The sequence below is a fragment of the Aulonocara stuartgranti genome, assembly GCF_965226115.1.
Source record: "Aulonocara stuartgranti genome assembly, chromosome: 6".
NCBI lineage: Eukaryota > Metazoa > Chordata > Actinopteri > Cichliformes > Cichlidae > Aulonocara > Aulonocara stuartgranti.
In genome coordinates this window covers 15,746,604-15,767,782 of record NC_138944.1, presented here as the reverse complement: position 1 = coordinate 15,767,782, position 21,179 = coordinate 15,746,604, and the positions used below count along the sequence as shown (strand labels likewise).

The 21,179-nt window shown below is 39.7% G+C and overlaps 2 protein-coding genes across 3 annotated transcripts in view; one reads left to right on the top strand and one right to left on the bottom strand.

Annotated features, from left to right (window-relative positions):
* Positions 1 to 15,982, top strand: part of stx8 (syntaxin 8) — a 46,438-nt gene extending 30,456 nt beyond the window's left edge. Inside the window, exons 7-8 of the mRNA XM_082535907.1 lie at positions 986 to 1,087; positions 15,212 to 15,982. Coding sequence (XP_082392033.1) covers positions 986 to 1,087; positions 15,212 to 15,276 — 167 coding nt within the window. The 3' untranslated portion in view covers positions 15,277 to 15,982. The remainder of the gene's footprint in view (positions 1 to 985; positions 1,088 to 15,211) is intronic.
* Positions 15,983 to 16,228: 246 nt separating this feature from the next.
* Positions 16,229 to 21,179, bottom strand: part of ntn1a (netrin 1a) — a 57,044-nt gene continuing 52,093 nt past the window's right edge. For both annotated transcript variants that reach the window (XM_082535893.1, XM_082535892.1), the window contains one exon: positions 16,229 to 19,558. In XM_082535893.1, the coding sequence (XP_082392019.1) occupies positions 19,230 to 19,558 (329 nt within the window). In that variant the 3' untranslated portion in view covers positions 16,229 to 19,229. The remainder of the gene's footprint in view (positions 19,559 to 21,179) is intronic.

The window sequence follows — 21,179 nt, the reverse complement described above, 5'->3', positions numbered from 1 at the left end:
CCGTGATTTGCAAATCTCATTCAATCATATTTTATTCACAATAGAAGATAGAAAACACATGAGGTGTTTAAACCAAAACAAATGTTCACTTTTAAGTTAAAAACAATAGCTCATCTTAAATTTGACGCCAGCAACACATCATAAAAACGTTGGGACAGGACTATGTTTACCACTGCGTAGCATCTCCAGTTTTAGTTGAGAACTGTTGCACATTTGGAGAAAGTGATGTTGTCCCATTCTTGTCTGATATATAAGATTTTAATTGTAGTTCTGTGCAATTAAACAGTTCTGTGTCGTCCATACTTTTTATTTTATTATGAGCGTACTGTTTTCAGTTGATGGAAGCTCTGGATTGGAGGCAGGCCAATTCAGTAACTGGACTTTTCTACTATGAAGCTACGCCATCAGAGATGCAGGCTTTTTAAATGAGCACTCATAACAGGCTGAACGGTTCCTCTCTTCTTTAGTCCAGAGGATGCAGTGTCCATGTTTTCAAATTTCAATTCTTCTGACTGGTCGATTTTAAGTGACCTTTGGTCCACAGAAGAAGACAATGTTCACATGTGGCTTCTTCTTTGCATGTTAGAGCTTTAACCTTAAATCAGCGGTCCCCAACCCCCGCTCTTTTGGTCGCGAAAGATGAAGCGTTATGCAGATATTGTTCCATAATTTGTTGATGCAGTTCTTTGCAGATTAGTGAACCTCTGGCTCTCTTTACTTCTTAGACAATCTCGCTCTGTAAGATGCTTTTTTTTTACCCAATTGTAAAGAAAGGCAGATAGACAGTTTTTGCAAAACCTGTATTTGTTTTTTTTCTTCTTTGTGCTTTTTATATATTTTTCTCTACAATATATTATGTTGTCTGTGTGTCAGTGACTTGATTAATGCAAAATAAAATCTAAATCTACTAGTGCACATGATCTGACCTGAGCAATTAGCTTGACTGACTTTTTTCCCCTTTTTTTTGTCTTTTTTTGTCTCTTAGAAATTATTGACGACCTTGCACATCTTGTGGACACGACAGATAACAGAATTCGTAATGAAACACGAAGGGTGAAGCTGGTGGAGACGAAGTCGGCCTCTTGCGGTGAGCATTCCTGTTTCTTTCACATGCAAAGCACTTTGTCATGTCTTTGTCTTTTATGCCATGGAGCACAGAAGACCACATAGATCTGTTCATTTAATTAAATATTATAAAACAATCTTTAATAGCATAAATACTTGCCATAAAATATCTGTTGCAGGTTTTTCCCATGCATTTAGCTGTTATAAAGAAAGATAATTGCTTCTGTGGCAGCTATGCACAAAAAGTGCATTTTGCAAGCTAAGCTTCTTGTGATCTTTTGGCATTACAAAGCTATCTTCACCATTAAGCCATTTCAGCAGCGTTGGTGTTACTGCTGCTTTTTCCTTATTTTCCAGAATAGTGTTTAATGGAGCTGAAAAACAATGATGCTGATGGCAATAAGCCCTCTCAGTACAGAGCATGTTGTGAATGAATGGTGGGTGGACTGGTTTTGTCTGTCACGCCTGCTAACAGTGTCCTGGCTTTAAGGGTCTCTCATGCAAGTCCTTTGAGGAATCATCAAATATCCACTGAGGGTTGGCCGTGTCATCAGCCACTGTTGTCTCAACTTCACATTTACAGAGTTGACCTCTTTCCTTAGAAGTTTTGTGAATGTATGACCCTTCTTTAGTATTATCACTGATCTGCTTTGGTTTGTGTAACTTTTGTTTTATTGTGTACAAAAAGACTGCTTCACTCTTTTCAGAGGGTCCCGCTTTTCAGAGGGAAACAGCTGCCACGAGATGTGTGTTAACTGGCTCTAAAGCCAACCTATGGAATGTGGCAGTGAGTGTGAGTGAGGCTGGCTCAGTAGGCCCTGTGAAATGCCAGACCGCATTGCTATGGCAAAGACTGCATTGTTGTGCACGGAGACCTCACAGCCAGGAACAGAGCAGGCAATAGGAAGGTCAGCCCCCCAAATGCTTCATTCTGTTGGTCTTGTCCCCATGGTGCCTGAGCGTGAGTTTGTTTGAAGATCCCAGAGCTTAGATTGTGTTAGAATCAGGACTCTTTTTCTCTTTTTGTTGAACGTTTTTTTGCGAAGTCCCTCGATCTTCACAGGCAGAAGAGTATTCCTGGGCTGTTTGTGCATTTGTTTGTGTGTCCATTCATGTTTATGATCACCTGCAAGTTTGTATGGAGCAAATACATATACATTCGCTTCCTAGTACTAGATTTGAGCCCCTTTTGCATTTAAAGCTTCCTTAATTTTTTAGGTGTAGATTCAACAAGGTGCTGGGAAGATTTTTCTCAGATTTTGGTCCATATTTACATGATACTATTACAAAGTTCCTGCAGATTTGTCAGGAGCACATTCATGACTTGAATATCCCATTTCATCACATCACAAAGGATCTCTACTGGATTTAGATATGGTGACTGTGGAGGCCCTCCTAGTGCAGTGAGCTAAGTGGCAAATCCAGTTGCTTTCATGCTGTTTATGCCAAATTCTGACAATACCATCTGAACATTGCAGCAGAAACAAGACTCATCACACCAGACAATATTTTTCCAATATAGTGTTGTCTAATTTTGGGATCCAGTACAAATTATTGCCTCAGTTTCTTGCAATTAGTTTCAGGACTGGCACTGGTGTGCTCTTCTGCTGCTGTTGGCCATCTGCTTCAAGGTTTAATGCATTTTGCAATCAGAGTCTCTTTTTTGCATACTTTTAGAGTGATGATTTGAGCTACTGTTGTTTTCCTATCTGCTTGAAGCAGTCTAGCCAATATTTTCTGACCTCTGGCATCAACAAGGCCTTTTCAACCAGAGAACTGTCACTCACTGGATAGGATTTGTTTTTCAGACCCTTCTCTGTAAACCCTAGTCATCCATGAAAATCTCAGTAGATCATGAGTTTCTGAAATATTCAGACCAGCCCATCTGGCACCAATAACCATGCCACATTAAATCATCTTTGTTCCCCATTCTGATGCTCAGTTTAATTTTCAGCAGGTCGTCATGACCATGTTTACATGCCTAAATGCATTGATTTAATACCATTGGATTGGCTGAATATTTACATTAATGAGCAGTTGATCAGATGAAACAGGTGAACCTAGTAAAGGTGAGTGCATGTTTGCATTTTTAACAGTATTTAAAGGTATTTCTTATGTCTACCTGTGTGCGTGTGTGTGTGTGTATACACATTTGTGTGTTTCTGATTTGTTTTGACAAATGGAAAATTCCCCTGTGGTCTTTTTCACTCTCACCTCTGTTCAATCTTTCTTTTTCTTTTTTTTTCAATCCTTTCTGTCATCCCCACGTTTGTCTTTTCATGTTTGACACTCGTCTTTGTGTCAAGCACAGAAAGAACTGAAAGTACTACATGCCACAAATTGTTTGGAGGGCTTTCCTTCTTTCTTCATGGCAGTGTGTTTGTAATTCCTCAGCTTTAAGGCTTTATTTATTTTTAAGACCACCTTTCATCCAAAACCGGTGTTTGGTGTTATGTCTTAGCTGAGTCTTTGTAAAGTTAGGAACGTCTGGCTGGAACAGCCAAACGCATACTTAACCTCCTAGGACCTGGCGTCCACATATGTGGACATCACATTTTGGGTTGCCTACACCAAAATACTTAATTTTTCTCTACAAGGGCCTGATATCCACTTACGAGGGCATTATGCTGCCACTGTTCTATCGAAGTTTAAAACAAATGTCCTCAAATGTGGATCTCATTTTTCTCAGAAACAAAAATTAGGTAAAGAAAAAAAATCTGCTAATTCTTTGTTTTTAAATTCATCAGGTCCCAATCAGCCCAAACAGGAAAGAAAAAAATAAAAAGGAGGTTAACGTAGCATAATGGAAATTAGGGTAGTTTTGAAGATAGGGGCATAGCAAATTTTTGTGCATACATGCAAACATACAAAACAAAACAAAAAACACTATACCAAAAAATTTAGCTGAACGTTTGAAAAGGGCCCAGATATTGCTAAACCATGGTTGCTGGAACACACTGTGCATAACTAGTGCCCTGTAGTGTTGAGAAATATCCATTTTGCTGAAACATATTAGATTCCTGCACAGAGCAGGCTTCAATCCACCCAAGATTCAGATTATTTTGACTGCATTTATAAATCTTCTTCATTCAAAATTTCAGTTTGGTGCACCTCAGATGTTAAGTTTCTATTTCATCATCAGTACCTTGAGGCTGGTGTCTTGATTCCAATAACATGAAAAAACAACCCCAAACAGGAAGCAAGAGTTTTCAAGAGTCCTTCAATAAACATTTGAGAAGTTTGCATTATTCTAGCAAAAAAAGGGGGAGTTGCAGTTTGTTTTTTGGGCTTTTTATTTTTTATATTTTTTTTACGGAATACAGCTCATAGGTTTTCCTGAATATGTGTGGCAGATTAGTCTAAATGACGCCAGAAATGCCATTACTGAAAATGTAAGTTAGAGCACATCAAATCAGATAACATCAACTTGAATAACCCTCCCAACAGAGCTTATCTTAAATTTGTAGAGGACCTTTGCGGGAACCCCCTGAATCCCACAGGTGGTTTGCATCAGACATTGGTTTATGACGGACAGAATTTGACTCTCTTTTGAGAAGAGCGTGTTTGCTTAACATTGTCTATAATTGCAAGTTAGGAGTTACCAAGAAAAACACAAAGTGTGGGAGAGAAATATAACATTAAAACTGTTTTTTGATATTTTATGGCAGGTTTTGTTCCTCTTAACGCCCCAACATGATATACTGTTGGCAGACAGAGATCCCAGTTAAATATGTGTTATATAGCTGATGAAAGGCTTGCTTTAAATTACTGTATACATCCTGTTAATGATGTTTCCACATCAGAGGTTTTTCTCAGTAAGTGGCAAGTTCAAGTAAATTTGCCTCAAGATATCTGTAAATATTTGAAACCATTTTCATATTTCATATTTGACAGGGGTGTAGGGAGCACAGTTTCCTCCTTGGTCATGTGTTCAGACCACAAGATTACACTGCAGTGCATGCAGCTTCATCTGCCAGCTAAGCAGTGCACCAATTAATCTCAGATATATCACATAAATGTATATTTTAGATACACCCTTAAAAATAAATTGCATTTTTAAATGTTGTAAAACATATAAACACTATCAAAAATGAATGCTAGCATGCATTTAAAACAGACGTTTGTGGCACTCTTAATGAGCATTGTATTGTATACTCTGATTTATGAGGTCCCCTGATTTTCCACTTGCGTCACCAAACAGTTAACATTTTCACATAACTGCCTCAAAATTTGGTGCACTTTAATTTCCATTAATTCTTCCTCAAGTATGAATCTTAAGTCTGGCAGTTCTATAAGCTCTCCTGGAACCATGATACGGTTCTATAAACTTTATAGAAATATTACTGTCCTTAAAATAAATGTAAGAAGTTTGGCAATTATCATGGTTTTAAAGATATATATTTTCCCATGTTCAAAGCAGTCACCTCAAGTTGCTTAAAGTCTTTACAGAGTAATACAAATCTGGAAAATATATATAATGTATAACTTCTGTAGGGTTTCCAATTTTCTCCTTAAAGAAGTGCACACGACATATAATTTACAGATGGATAAAGATTTCCGTATGCTGTAGTAGATGAAAATGCAGCCACATTTTAGTTGGACACCATATGTTTTAATATATATGTCAGCAAAATTTTCAACATATTTCTAAAGCTACAATCAATTAAAAATACGTGTCTTTAGTTGTGTTTTTAAAAAATAGGTTCATGTTTATCTTGTTAGCATAAAATTAATCTTTTCTCCTTTGTTTTGTCTTTTTTGTGTACAAAGGGGCGACCGTGGCTCAGGGGGTTGGGAATCGCATCTGTAACCGGAAGGTTGCCGGTTCGATCCCTGGGCTCTCTGTCCTGGTCGTTGTGTCCTTGGGCAAGACACTTTACCCTACTTGCCTACTGGTGTTGGCCAGAGGGGCCGATGGCGCGATATGGCAGCCTCACTTCTGTCAGTCTGCCCCAGGGCAACTGTGGCTACAACCGTAGCTGCCTCCACCAGTGTATGAATGTGAGAGTGAATGAATAGTGGTATTGTAAAGCGCTTTGGGTGCCTTGAAAAGCGCTATATAAATCCAATCCATTATTATCATTATTATTAAAGGCAGGGGAATGACCAGACCAGTTTATGGGCCATCTCTTTCACTCTTTTCTCTCACCAATTATTAGTATTCTCTGCAAGTTGTCTTACTGATGTCTGGAAATTGCTAAGATGGGTTGAACCCAGACCAAGCCCTCCGAAACTTCTGGGTGGTCAGTCTATCAGCAGACACCAACTATCTCCCTCAGCATCAATGTGACAGCAGAGCCCTAATCTATTTGGGAAGTTAACGCCATTATTGTCATTAGCCTCTAGAGGCCCTCTGAGGGTCAGAGTAGGTTATTTAGTTACTGAGGCAGACAGCCATGGTCCAAGGGGAAGGGTGAGGGGCATTGTGGATGCCTAATGTGGCTTCATGACTGGCGGCTACGTGACGATAGAAAGTTAGAAAGAACAAGCGAGAGTCTTGCTTCACAGTAACATGTGTGTGTTGCACGGCTTATTACTGTTGTTGCTATGTGGTGTCAAATGGAGTTGCTGACAGATGTTGGACTAGACTGAATGAAATTCTGATGTCTGAATCTAATATAGACCAGGCCTATCATTTACACCTAAACAAAGATGATTGCTGCGAATTTATGTGTGTATTTGCTTAAAGCTTGAAGCTTTTAAAGAGTCATCACAAGTATTTGAGCATGTGTGTCTGGTTTGACTATTTTATTATGCTCACATGTGTAAGTTATCAAGAGGAGAGGGCCTGACTAAACCAGTGATGGCTCTTAGCATGAATATCCTGTGAATCTATGTAGGAACACATTCCTTTTGTATACAATAAAAAAAAAAAACCTGCTATGCTCAAAGAATTCCCCATATGTAAATAAGGTGACAACTGCCTATAAGTATAAGTAGTAAAACAAAGGAGAAGGTTGACAAGAACGATGCAATAAGATAATGGGGTATAAAGACATCTGGACATGGTACAGGCATGTCTCATATATCCCGGCAAAGAAACCAGCATCAGCCTTGCATTTCATCAAACCACCACTACCACCGCAAGCAATTTGTTCAGCATGGCTTATATCTCACTCTGTCTCTCTCCCCGTGGGAAAGACAACCAATTAAGCCACAGAGGGGAATGCAGAAAGCAAGAGCCAAAGAATGAGAGAAATGCAAACCGAAAGTGAAAGGGCTGGGGATAATACCGGCCGCATGCTAAATAACAATGGACAACTTAAGTCAGTGGGGCCACGTATTGACAGCCCTCAGACCAGCTAGATGTGCAGTTTTTTTTTAAATCTTCATTCCTGTGTCACTGTAGAAGAAGTGGGAATGGTGTGGGAATCTGACTTTGGCAAAAACCTTTCCAAATTTTAAATGTGTGCCATGGTTTGTGGTCTGATATATACATATACAGAATGAAAGACCAGCATATCCTAAAGGCAATCAAATCCTCATAATGTACTCTAAACCACACACCATCACTTCTCTCTTACTCTCGCTAACACTCCAGTTGAATTCCATTCAGGTTTATTTATATAGCACCAAATCACAACAACAGCCACCTGGAGATACTTTATACTGTAAGGCCTTACAGTTACCACCGGGAACTCTGTGGACTGCCTTCTCTCATTCCTGATTATCAAAATGAATTGTTAAATTTAAACAGTAACCAGGGCAAGCAGTTACCATCATCCCCTGGATTAAAACACACCTCTCGTGCAAACCACAATAGCCATATTTCAAGTGACATATTTGATAGATTTTAGAAATTCACACTCCATGCTGATTCTATTCTGAATTTGTTATTCACTTAAATAAGGAGTTAAGTTGATATTTTAGTGTTCAAAGTATATTTGCAGTGTATCAGCATATATATAAAATGTAATTATTCAGAAATGTCTCAGATTTCTGAATCATTTTGGAAACAGAGCCCTTAAATCTGGCTGACATAACTGAAAAAACTAGTTCAAAGTTGAAAATGTTTCTATTTCATTGCTCTCTGTGCTGGACACCGCTTTTAATATGCCACAAATAACAGATTACCAGCATATACTGACCCGGCAAGTTTCAGTCAGGCTTTTATAATTTGCAAATTTTAGTTAACACTGAATAAAGTTCAACTTTTATCATCTTATTCTCTAGGTGGCAGTGTCAAAATTAACAAACTGGTATATGGAAAAAGGAATTTGAGCTGGACTACTTTAGTTATGTTAATTAATGCAGTAAATACTCTACATTACACAAGTATTTGTGGCAGTGGTTAAAAAGATAGATCCATATATCCACCAAAATTATTTAAAATATTCCTAAAGCCTTTACTGTGATTCTGTTTTACTTAGAAGATAAAATATCTACCTGTAGTGGATTTTACATGTTATTTTTTTCTTTGCCATTCTCTAGGGCGGTGGCTTTAATAATAATAAAAAAAAAAAGTAATTTTTTTGAGGTCCCGGGGGCAAAACACTTTGATGAAGTGTGAGTGAGCTTTTGCACATTTTTTTCTCTGCTGCCATAGTATCAGAGAAAAACAATGATTACCCTCTTGAAACAGAATCAGAAACACATGCCTATCACAGTGTGCGATCTATGGCAATAAAGCTTTTGTGGCCATTGAACGCATGTAAATTGCATTAAGTCATCAAGAGAAGAATGGTTATATGCTACAAGGGCACTTGGGACTTGTGTTAGATCAAGGACTTTGAAAATTAGTAGTGAGGTATGTAGGCTTCTTACCTCTTCCAAGTGTATTCCCTTGTGTCTGATGAATTCCCCTCCTTCCCTCTGGGTCTGTCTCAAATCAGGTTTGGAGTTTCTCAGCTGCTTGACATTTGACTTTTTAACTTTAAAGTTGAAATTATAATATATATATATATATATATATATATATATATATATATATATATATATATATATATATACATATATATAACTTTTAACACCCAGCACGCCCCTGCGGGCGGTTTATCCTTCAAGCTCGGGTCCTCTACCAGAGGCCTGGGAGCTTGAGGGTCCTGCGCAGTATCTTAGCTGTTCCCAGGACTGCGCTCTTCTGGACAGAGATCTCCGATGTTGTTCCCGGGATCTGCTGGAGCCACTCGCCTAGCTTGGGAGTCACCGCACCTAGTGCTCCGATTACCACGGGGACCACCGTTACCTTCACCCTCCACATCCTCTCGAGCTCTTCTCTGAGCCCTTGGTATTTCTCCAGCTTCTCGTGTTCCTTCTTCCTGATATTGCTGTCATTCGGAACCGCTACATCGATCACTACGGCCGTCTTCTTCTGTTTGTCTACCACCACTATGTCCGGTTGGTTAGCCACCACCATTTTGTCCGTCTGTATCTGGAAGTCCCACAGGATCTTAGCTCGGTCATTCTCCACCACCCTTGGGGGCATCTCCCATTTTGACCTCGGGACTTCCAGGTTATACTCGGCACAGCTGTTCCTGTACACTATGCCGGCCACTTGGTTATGGCGTTCCATGTATGCCTTGCCTGCTAGCATCTTGCACCCTGCTGTTATGTGCTGGATTGTCTCTGGGGTATCTTTACACAGCCTGCACCTGGGGTCTTGCCTGGTGTGATAGACCCCAGCCTCTATGGATCTTGTGCTCAGAGCTTGTTCTTGTGCTGCCATGATTAGTGCCTCTGTGCTGTCTTTCAGTCCAGCTTTGTCCAGCCACTGGTAGGATTTCTGGATATCAGCCACCTCCTCTATCTGCCGGTGGTACATACCGTGCAGGGGCCTGTCCTTCCATGATGGTTCCTCGTCTCCCTCCTCTTTCTTGGGTTTCTGCTGCCTGAGGTATTCACTGAGCACTCGGTCAGTTGGGGCCATCTTCCCAATGTATTCTTGGATGTTCCTTGTCTCATCCTGGACTGTGGTGCTGACACTCACCAGTCCCCGGCCCCCTTCCTTCCGCTTAGCGTACAGCCTCAGGGTGCTGGACTTGGGGTGAAACCCTCCATGCATGGTAAGGAGCTTTCTTGTCTTTATGTCAGTGGCTTCTATCTCCTCCTTTGGCCAGCCTATTACCCCAGCAGGGTACCTGATCACGGGCAGGGCGTACGTGTTGATGGCCCGGATCTTGTTCTTACCATTCAGCTGACTCCTCAGGACTTGCCTGACCCTCTGCAGGTACTTGGTGGTTGCAGCTTTTCTAGCGGCCTCTTCATGGTTCCCATTTGCCTGCGGGATCCCCAAGTACTTGTAACTGTCCTCTATGTCTGCAATGTTGCCTTCTGGTAGTTCAATCCCCTCAGTTCTGACTACCTTCCCTCTCTTTGTTACCATCCGACTACACTTCTCCAGTCCGAACGACATTCCAATGTCATTGCTGTATAGCCTGGTAGTGTGGATCAGTGAATCGATGTCTCGTTCACTCTTGGCATACAGCTTGATGTCATCCATGTACAGGAGGTGGCTGACAACTGCTCCGTTCCGTAGTCGGTATCCGTAGCCAGTCTTGTTAATGATCTCACTGAGGGGGTTCAGGCCTATGCAGAACAGCAGTGGGGACAGAGCATCTCCTTGGTAGATCCCGCACTTGATGGTGACTTGTGCTATGGGCTTGGAGTTGGCCTCTAGTGTTGTACGCCACATCCCCATTGAGTTCCTGATGAAGGCTCTTAGGGTCCCATTGATCTTGTACAATTCTAGGCATTCCAGTATCCAGCTGTGGGGCATTGAGTCATAGGCCTTCTTGTAATCAATCCAGGCAGTGCACAGGTTGGTCAGTCTGGTCTTGCAGTCTCGGCTGATTGTTCTGTCTACCAGTAGCTGGTGTTTTGCGCCTCTGGTATTCTTGCCAATTCCTTTCTGTGTCCCGCTCATGTATTGACCCATGTGCCTGTTCATCTTAGCCGATATGATGCCTGACAGGAGCTTCCATGTAGTACTGAGGCAGGTTATTGGTCGGTAGTTGGAGGGGACCGGTCCCTTCTTGGGGTCCTTGGGGATCAGGACCGTCCGGCCTTCAGTTAGCCATTCCGGGTGTCTCTCGTTAACTAGCAGCTGGTTCATTTGTGCTGCCAGACGCTCGTGGAGTGCAGTCAGCTTCTTCAGCCAGTAGGCGTGAACCATGTCGGGCCCTGGTGCTGTCCAACTCTTCATACTGGAGACCCTTTCTTGGATATCTGCCACTGTGATGGTTACTGGACCCTGTTCAGGGAGGTCGCTGTGGTCTGCCCTCAGATCCTCTAGCCACTGAGCATTGCCGTTATGGGTTGCATCCTTCTCCCATATGCTCTTCCAGTATTGCTCCGTCTCCAGCCTTGGTGGTGCTGTTCTCTTATTGTTCCCTTGCCACTGAGAGTACACCTTTGCTGGTTCTGTGGAGAACAGCTGGTTTATTCTCCTGCCTTCTATCTCTCTGGTGTACCTCCTCAAGCGGCTGGCCAAGGCTGTGAGTCTTTGCTTGGCAGTTTCCAAGGCCTCAGGTATGGACAGCTTGCTGTATTTCTTAGGCACCTTATTTGTCGCACCTTTCTGCAACTCCGTTAGTTGGCTAACCTCCCTCCGTGCTACTTTGATCTTGCCCTCTAGCCTCCTTCTCCATGGAGGGTACTGCCCCTTGTCGCTGTTCAACTTGTAGTCAAGCATCTCACTGATCACTGCTGCCGTATTGTAGATCAGGGGCCCGTTCTTCGTACGTCGCTCACTACATCCAAGATCAAATGACACATCCAAGACCAAACCATCGCGCTAACCGTGAGCTCGCTAATCCGGTTCCCCGAACACACCTGTTGTTGACGATTAGTACAGCTGGACGCAGTAATGTGACATCACTGGGTGTCGTAAAAGGGGCTACGCATCGATAGTAGAAACATTGATCGGCAACCCGCTGATTGGTCGGCGAAAATGTCGAAGGGGCGCGCTCGGTATTTTCCGGCAGCAGAGCAAGAACTCTTGATTGAGGGATTTCAGGAGTTTCAGCGTTTAATTAAAATGCAAGGGAACACTGCAAAGGCTGCAAAAGCAAGGAGAGAGGGCTGGCAGAAAGTTGCTGACAAATTAAACTCGTAAGTAATTCAATAATAACAATAGTAATGGAGTGGGTTTATATAGCGCTTTTCAAGGCACTGTCGAGCGCAGATCCACTGAGCGCTCCACACAGACAGCATAGTCAGAAGGAAGAGCACAGGGCAAGCTAGCGAGACAGAAGTTAAGCTCTCCTTGCAACAGGCAAATTGAACCTCATTCAGATCTGGCGTTTGGAATTATTTTGGTTTTCATGTGACGTATGACCCTGAAGGTAAGCGAGTCATGGACTAAAGTAAAACAGTATGTTGGATGTGCCATGCAATGCTCAATTACATTGGTGTGAACTAGTGTGTTAGCGCAGTTAGCTTGTTAACGTGTTGGCCGTCTAGCCCCATGCACGGAGCGATCGGCGGTAGCTCGTTAACGGAGATTTGCCGTGTTGTGGCGTTAAGGTCATTTCAACGAGATTAACCTGAAAGCACTAGTGGGAACACAACGAATATGACTGCACATTTACACCGACATCATCCTAGTGCAAAGACAAAAACAACAAGCATGCTACTAACTTTAGCCGAGTCATTTAGACAGCTGTTAGCACATGATTCTCCTTATGCTGCTGAGAATATAGCCCAGAAGAAGCGGATAGTATAGCTTTTATTTTTGGAAAGAGCCATTTCTCTGTAATAAACTCTCTTTTCCAAAGATGAGTGATTCCTCAATCAGATACAGGGCTTGCAATATCGCTAGCCCGACGTCCCGGTGCTAGAGATTTTTTTCAGTCGGGCTACCAAAATCTATCTCTTCCCTGCCCGTCGGGCTATTGTAGGAAGAAAAATATATGTCAATGCTTTTGCATTCTTTCAGAAATGTAGCTGGGTAATTATGTCATTGGCATCGGTGAGCCACTGTCAATATGTGACATATTGAAGTCGCGTTTGAATTTGCGCTTGTTTTTTTGCTTTCACTTTGCAATCGTGCGAACTGTGTATAGAGAGCGACAGCACTGATCTGTGAGTGATGATAATTTGTGCACCAATTCCTCTGACATCGTCTTATTAATCGTTAGCTTACTATGCAAACATGACAAGTGAAATCTCCCGCAGCAAGCTTAAACATGTGAGAGGTTGATCGCGCAGAGAATCGCTGAGCTTATGTGAGTGCGCGTGTAAAAGCATTTCAGTTCTGCTGAGCCAAATAAGACAGGTCAGGGTGAAGAAGTGACAGCCAAATAAAAGCTTACCACAAAACGGAGAAGTTATGACAAATCAGACTATAAGGCAAAAAGAAAGTGCAGCTTTATGGTTTCATGGACAAAATAATTTCTGTGGCTGCAATATGACGAGCTATATAACCAGGGCTGCACATAAGTGGTCCGCAGGTGCGCATTCGCTGTCAAAATAAAAAACGCGCACAAGGGTTAGGGTTAAATTTAAAAACTGTACTTTTGAGTTAAAATATATATTTATAATTTTAATAAATGACAAATTAAAAATGCATGAACATTTTTTTGTATCGAAAAAATATCGAACCGTGACACCAAAGTATCGAATTTTGTGTATCGTTGCACCCCTAATATATATATATATATATATATATATATATATATATATATATATATATATATATATATATATATATATATATATATATATATATATATATATATATAAGGGGTGCAACGATACACAAAATTCACGGTTCGGTTATATATATATATATATATATATATATATATATATATATATATATATATATATATATTTTCAAGCTGAAAAGGTTTTATCACCAGGGGTTATAGCAACAAAACATCAAGTAAGAAAATTTAGCATAAATTATCATAGCAAATGAGTTTGGAAAATTGTGTAACTGTATCTGAGCAGCAGTGATTTTTGTTTTTATTTAGCCTTGCTAGACTGGATGGGTGGTGGTTGTTGACTATGATGAAGTCTCATTGCTTTTTAAATAAATGTAGAGCAGTTCATGATTAACACAGACAAAATAAATAAACTTCTGGAGCGGGTGTGCAGTGCTTAACACCCTAAAAAATTAATGCTTACACTGTAACTCATTTTGGTTATTTGGTAACAGAGTGACACATACTGACGTCTATAATTAGTTGGATAAAGACACGGTGTTCGTAGTTTTGTCTCTGGACACGACCACAGTGGATTTTAAATCCAACAATCAATATATGATTGAAGTGCAGACTTTCAGCTTTTACATTACAGACATTTTTATACACAGTTTTTATACACAGTTTCCCAATTTCAAAGACTCCAAACTGGACAATTGACTGGCAAGCAGTTTTGTGGCAAGATGAGGTCTGTTTATTTGTTGTTTCATGACAGATGAAGCAAACATTAATATCTAAAGTTTATATTTAATAGTTTTTATATGTAATTTTAAATGTGAGCCCCAAATGTCAGCGAATGAGGCCAACATTAGGCTGAAGAGGGAAAAAAAAAACTTAATAGAAGGACATCAAAAATTTTACAAGTCACCAAATCAACAGCCAGCGAGTTCACTGGAGAGCTCAGCTACACCAAAAGCACAGAAAGTGATCATCTTGATCAGATGAGACCAAGATTAAGTTGTACTGAAGAGAATGGAGCATGGAGAAGGAAAAGAATTGCTCATGATCCAAAGCATACAACATCATTTGTTAAACAAGGTGAACGCAGTGTCACTAGTGTTTATTGATGATGTTACTGCTGGTGGAAGGAGCCGGATCAATTCTGAAGTGTGCAGGGCTACACTCTGATTCAGCCAAATCCTGCAAAACTGATCACACAGCGCTTCTTAGTCCAAATGGATGATATTCCAAAGCATACTGCAGAAGCAACCCAAGTTTGTCAAGGCAAAAATATATATATTATTCGAGTAAATCACCTGATCTCTGGCCATTATTGCATGTTATAGATTAAGTGATTTCCATCTGATTGCATTCTGTTCTTATTCACACAGCAACCTGTCTTCTTCAGAAGTGTTTTCTCACTGTGTTAGGCGAGAAAAAGCATCCAGATTTTCATTTTTGTGTGTGTGTGTGTGAAATTACTTAATGAACCTTGTAGTCTGATGTCCTTTTCCCTCCAATTGTTCTAACATGTCTTTTTTTCCCTCCTTCCTTCTGCTCAGGGATGCTGGTAGTGATCGTACTACTTCTTATAGCCATTATAGTGATTGCTGCGTGGCCTGTGTGATGAAGACAGCAGTGATCATGGACCCGTGTCGGACAGCAACAATGAAAGTCTGGAGCAGAATTTAATCAGCAGTGACATCAAACAGACAGACCCTCATTTAAGCAGATTTACCATACTTGTTCTTCACATTAAGACACAGGTCATTTTGGGCTATCTAATAAAGGAGAAGTGGGGAAAACCCCACAGACAAATGTTTTTATCCAGTATGTCACTCTTGGGTTTAAGGGTATATGTAACCTTTCAAAAGACATTTACTTTCTTTTTTTGTGGGTGTAAATTGTTTAATAGATATTCAAATGTCTTACTAATAAATTAGTAAATCATCAAACTCTTAAATTATTTGGAGATTTGTAAGCATTTTGAAAAAGGTTTATTTTACTGCCTGAACTGTGAGAATGTTGACCTAACAGTAGGACCTCCCGCAGGCAACGGGGACTTTTCTTTCATAAGCCTGTCTGTGGTTGGGCTGAGGTTTGCACTGGATACAGTAATTCCGCAAGCTTTGCAATATTCACACTCACTTATATTTACCCATTTATTACTGTAGCAGCTGTAATGTTATCATTTTGTTTGGATTTTGTAATGTTTATAGAATAGCTCATAGCCAAAACAAACAGCTCGGCTGTGTTACTAACATGGCTCTTTTCCTTCCCTGTAAATCAATTCAGCTTGTAATTTCTAATAAATGACATTTCCATTTTATAGAGCCTGGACTCCTGTCTGCGTTTACGCTCACGCCTCACTCTGAAGTGTTTTGTAACATGATCTTTAGGTAGTGTGGACCTTTGGCAAAGTTTTAACACACTAGTACTACTTTAATTCATTCCATTGTGTATTTTTTCCCCTACTACATTTATAATGATACTGCAACCAGTTAACAGGGATAAACTGAATACATTAAATTCTGTAGACTTACAATTTAAAAAAAAAAAAAAAAAGCAACAGAGGCAAATGATTTTTCAATGTAACAAGAGTTTATTTATTCTGAAAATCTGAATTTAGTTCTACCAGATTGGTGTGTTCAGTAGTTATTATTTCCTTCTTTTAATAACAACGATCTAAATAACCACAAACAAGTAAAAAAAAAAAAAGACAATAAAATCCACAATGTCTTGTGTCATTAAATATATTCATATATAATAACCATAATATATTAGTAGGCATTGTAAAACATTGCAAAAGACTTTGCAATGGTGAAAACAACATTTACAATTCATAGTATGAACACAAAGCAATGCTTTGATGTGTATGTGTATAGCGTTTCATCTGGAAGCTTGTCAAACCATTGCTCAGGAGACGGATGTCAAAGTTACAGCTAGAAGCTATGGAGACCAGAGTCGTGTCATTTTGGATTACACTGTGCCAAATAAAAATAGTTAAAAAAAAAAAAAAAAGAACTTGACACATAACATTGTTGGTTTAACAATGAAATGCAGTACCGTGCAAAAATTTTGTGTATATGTCAGAATATTGTGATTATCAGTTTTGGAGAATTCAAGAAGGCGCCATCATGTAGCAGCATGTTGGGTATCGATAACAAATATTAAACTGATTGAACAATAAAAAAAATGTCAATATTGACTAGTACAGTCATTTTCTGTATCACAGTTCAATATGCTCAATTTGTCATCATCTAGGATTTTTACTATAAGTAAAATTACAAAATTGAGGATGTTTCCAAGATACTGGTATCAAATCTTTATCTCCTTTTTATGAAAGTTTGAAAGTTTCTTGTCTATCCCTCTTTACACTCACTTGAGCGTTAGAAATTAAATGTAACTTTAGTGAGACAACAATCGCCCATTTAACATGATGTTTTATTGTCTCACAAACATACTGCTCACGGTGTTGTGATTTGGCCTCAAAAGATAAAAAGTTCATGATAAATCAAATACACTTTGGGCTTTTTACAAACCTGAGCATTTTTATCCATGCATTCCTTGGAGAAATCCAAACTGAACTGCACACAAAGTGGTTTGAATCAAGCAGCGACAAGTTATTGTAATGCACCCCATTTGTCCCTTTGCAAGTATTGACATGAAGAGAATTAACATGGCAGGCATTTTTCTTACTGATTCGTTTCTTTTACTGAGCGTACAGTCGTGCATTGTGTTTGCAAAAGAGTGTGCCCTGTAAATGAGTTTATATGCAATCCCACCACACTGCAGGAAGTGCTACAGACGAATACAAGCTGTGAGGTGGATTCTAAAAGTAAATTTAGGTAAGCGTGTTGAGCACTTTCTTAAGGCGCAATAAGCTTCAGTTTTTCATCACTATAGGGATTATTTTCTCTGCCACGTAAGGTAAGAAATTTGTTTCATTGTATCCACTCTGTGCTTTCTACAACCTGAAGATCTTTCAGATCATCTTTTCAGATTTAGTGGTAGTAACAGGCAGGGGGTCAGTTGCAACATTTTTCTCCCTTTGTCCTACTCATACCCATTGTTGAAGATTTTGACATACTGTGGCGAGCTTTCCATAAGTTGGTTTAAAAGAACACATGTCTGAAGAGGTAAATCATATAAATATTTGCATTGTTGCACTTGCGTCATACTATTTGTCTTTGTCAATATCCTCTGAGAACATGCAGTACCAGCAGCTGCAGTGCTGCACTTTCACCCGCACAATTTTAACATTGCATCCATTTTACACAACAACAGACATTGGGTAACTTTCACAGTTCTGATCATTTGTGGCAGAGCAAGCATTGCTGATGAAAGGAAAAACAAACAAGATTTCACATCCCAAATGCCCTTTGGGGTTGCGTTAGGCAGGGCTTTCGGCATAAAACCGAATCAAACCTCCAAAGCTCCCCACTGTGGTGACGCCTCATGACAGGAAGGAAGCGGTTGAGGGTAGTTTCTTATTAATGTCTATTAGGAACAACTCAGGATTTTATGAACATTTTTGTAAAGAGGTTATCAATAAAATGTAGCTGGCTTCTTATTCCCAAGTCACTTGTTAAAGCTTCTATTTTTTTGTGACACAAAGTATATCGCAGTTACTGTAACTACTAAAGGTAAAATCAGTGATTTAAATGTTTTTTTCCCTCAGAAATTGAACATTAGTACAGTACCACAAGCAGCACTATTTAGTGAACATTACAATCTCACATGCAGGTTTAGGCAAATGCTTAACTGTGAAATCTGAGGGGCACTGGTTGAAGTAACAAGGACGCTCAGGATTGATTAGATTGAAAATAAAAGTCAATACTGTCATAGATTCTTTTCTGTCACTTGCATGTTGTAAAACTGTAAAAGTCCTGACAGATGAAAATGTAAGACATGCAATTTAGTGTTGCTTGAATTGCATAATATAACTAAATTCAGACAGGAAAGGAATGGCAAGTCTTTCACAGCTAAATGTGTGCATTTCTGTGGCTTAGAAACAATAGCATTTATGGCACAAATCTCAATAAAGGAACTACATATCACTTCCTCAATTGCCACTCAACAGTGAAATCTTTTGTTGAAACAAGCTCACTTCTTAGCGAATAATACAATTTTCCAAGACAACATGCAGAGGCAAAGTTGCAGCGGTAGGTAAGTGGCTTTCTGTCATTTTTGCAACAGCGGAAAATGTCCATAAAATTCAAACATAAAATATAAGGATTTCATATTGGGATAATGAGAACAAAACAAATAATGATATATACTGGTAATAGGTGCAAATCCACAAGAGAAAGGAATCTCAAAGTAAAATAAACCAAATCTGCCAGGTGAGCTCCTTCAACAAAAGTTCGACTGAAAAAAACATATCATCCTAAATAATTCTCTTCATGCTTCTACACAAAAAAGCAGCGACATAAACAGTCTCTTTTCTGTCCATGGTCCTCTGTCTGTCACTCTTCCATTCTTTTTATTTATTTATTTATTTCTTTTTTAATATTTGCCAGCTCAGCTTTTTTTCTTGAAATCATCTCCCTCTTCAGAATCGTCTCCATCTCATCCTGCTTATGGCTTCTTGCACTTGCCTTTCTTCTCGCGCTGCTGGAACTTCCTGAGCCTGCGCGCCCATGTGTCCCTCCACTGGATAACCAGGCTACCTTTATCTGCCACTACTCCACCCTGGCCAGGGGAGTCCTCATCATTTCCCAGCAGCAAGTACTTCTTCCCAGGCTTGATCTTTGGACACTTGCAGGCCACGTCTTTGGCACGGACCCACAGAAACTGGTCCCCACGGCGGATGCGGCTCTCTCCCTGCTTGTAGACGGAGATGATGTTGACAGTAAATTTCCACCACTCACCGGATTTGTCCGCTTTCAGGATGTGCACTTGGACAGCTGCAAAGAAAAGTTGGGAAGCAAAAGACGTGACACGTGATTTCCTTTTACTGGATTCAACAAACATGCAAAAGCGTGTGACTGGTAAAGTTTAGTTTCTCTGTAAGGCTAAAAGTCTGCAGCAGAGTTGTGTGAGGCTGTAACTGGGCACGCTAGTTTTTGAGGCTACTATGATTGAATATATCATTTTCATCACAGATACAAGCATGTAGATGCCACATTCGGTTTCTGCGTTGCATCTTTGCTACTGCGATTTTTCTCAGGTGTGTTTGGATAGACTAAAAGTTCTTTTAACACTTTTACAGTTACATACATATATCAAGTTTATGCATTCAAGTACATTTAATTTGACATTTTACAAGAGGTAGTCTGTTTTTAAGGTGACTGCATGTTAAGTGGCCACACTGAATTAAGCTAATACTAGCCTAAAGGTAGCTTCAGGTAAGCGGTTGGGTATAAAAATCTGCATTTCAAACTTAACTAAATATGCTGTATCATTGCCACAGTTTTTGCATTTGTAACAAAGTAAGCCAGTTACGAATTTGTTGTAAATGGTAGTGAGTTGATGATTTTTCAAGTATATAAAGATCTCTGCCTTCAGAGATCGGGTCAAACCCAGACAGGTTCTTTCTGTTTGGAATTTTTATGTTTTTAAATTTTCTCTAGGAGCTTCTCGGTTTCTCCTCCCATCAAAAAACATGCCAGGTTAATCTTGTGTATCATTTTAAGACATCAATTTGGACGTTTGGTTCCTGCTGTCCAATGCATGCTAAGATTTACAAATCAGAGGTTGATTGACAAGCTCAAAGTCCATGACGACAGTAGGCCAGCAATAAGAGGCTTGCATGTCTGTAAATTTTTCTTTAAAGCAAATCATCCAGCAGATTTTTCACTAAGAGACATTGCGGTAGACCGACTGGCATTGCCTTCCCTACAGCTATGCAGCTAGCATTCCAAAAACACTCAAAACTGTGGCTTTACCTTCTAATTTTAACAGTCCTTCCAAGCCAAAGTTTTTGCTTAAACAATTTAGTCTACAGATTGTTTTGGTCAAATCACTATGTCACTGGATATTTATTGAGCTAATCTCCTGCTTGCATGAGATATGCAGACATTTTTATTATTTTAATGAAGGCCTGGATTTTGTTTCAGTTTCCTATATCAGTCTTACCAAAGAGTAATGATGTCACAAAAGGGGGAAAGGGTTAGCCCATGATGCACATTAGGGATTATGTCACAAAATCCAGAGCTCTGACATTTCCAAGGCTGGAAGATCAAACCTCAGTATCCCCAAGTGTTTTAGATTTAAGAAGGTTTTGTTGATTTGCATTATTGCAGCAGAGGAAATCTTGGCATTTGAGTGCATTACAGCATTCTTGCATTGCCTCACCAAGGAAATATTTGTTCTTTTTGTATTTTTATTTTCAAAAGGGCTTTACATTGTGACTAAAAGTGCATATCAGACTAATAAGACATTGAATAGGTTGCAGAAACACAGTTTTAATTCTTTAAAGAAGGTCAAATATGATGTGTACAAATCTAAATGGTGACAAATCAACTGAAATTGATTGAAAAGCAAGTACTGAATTGATAAAAGGAGGTAAGAGACATGTTTAAATTG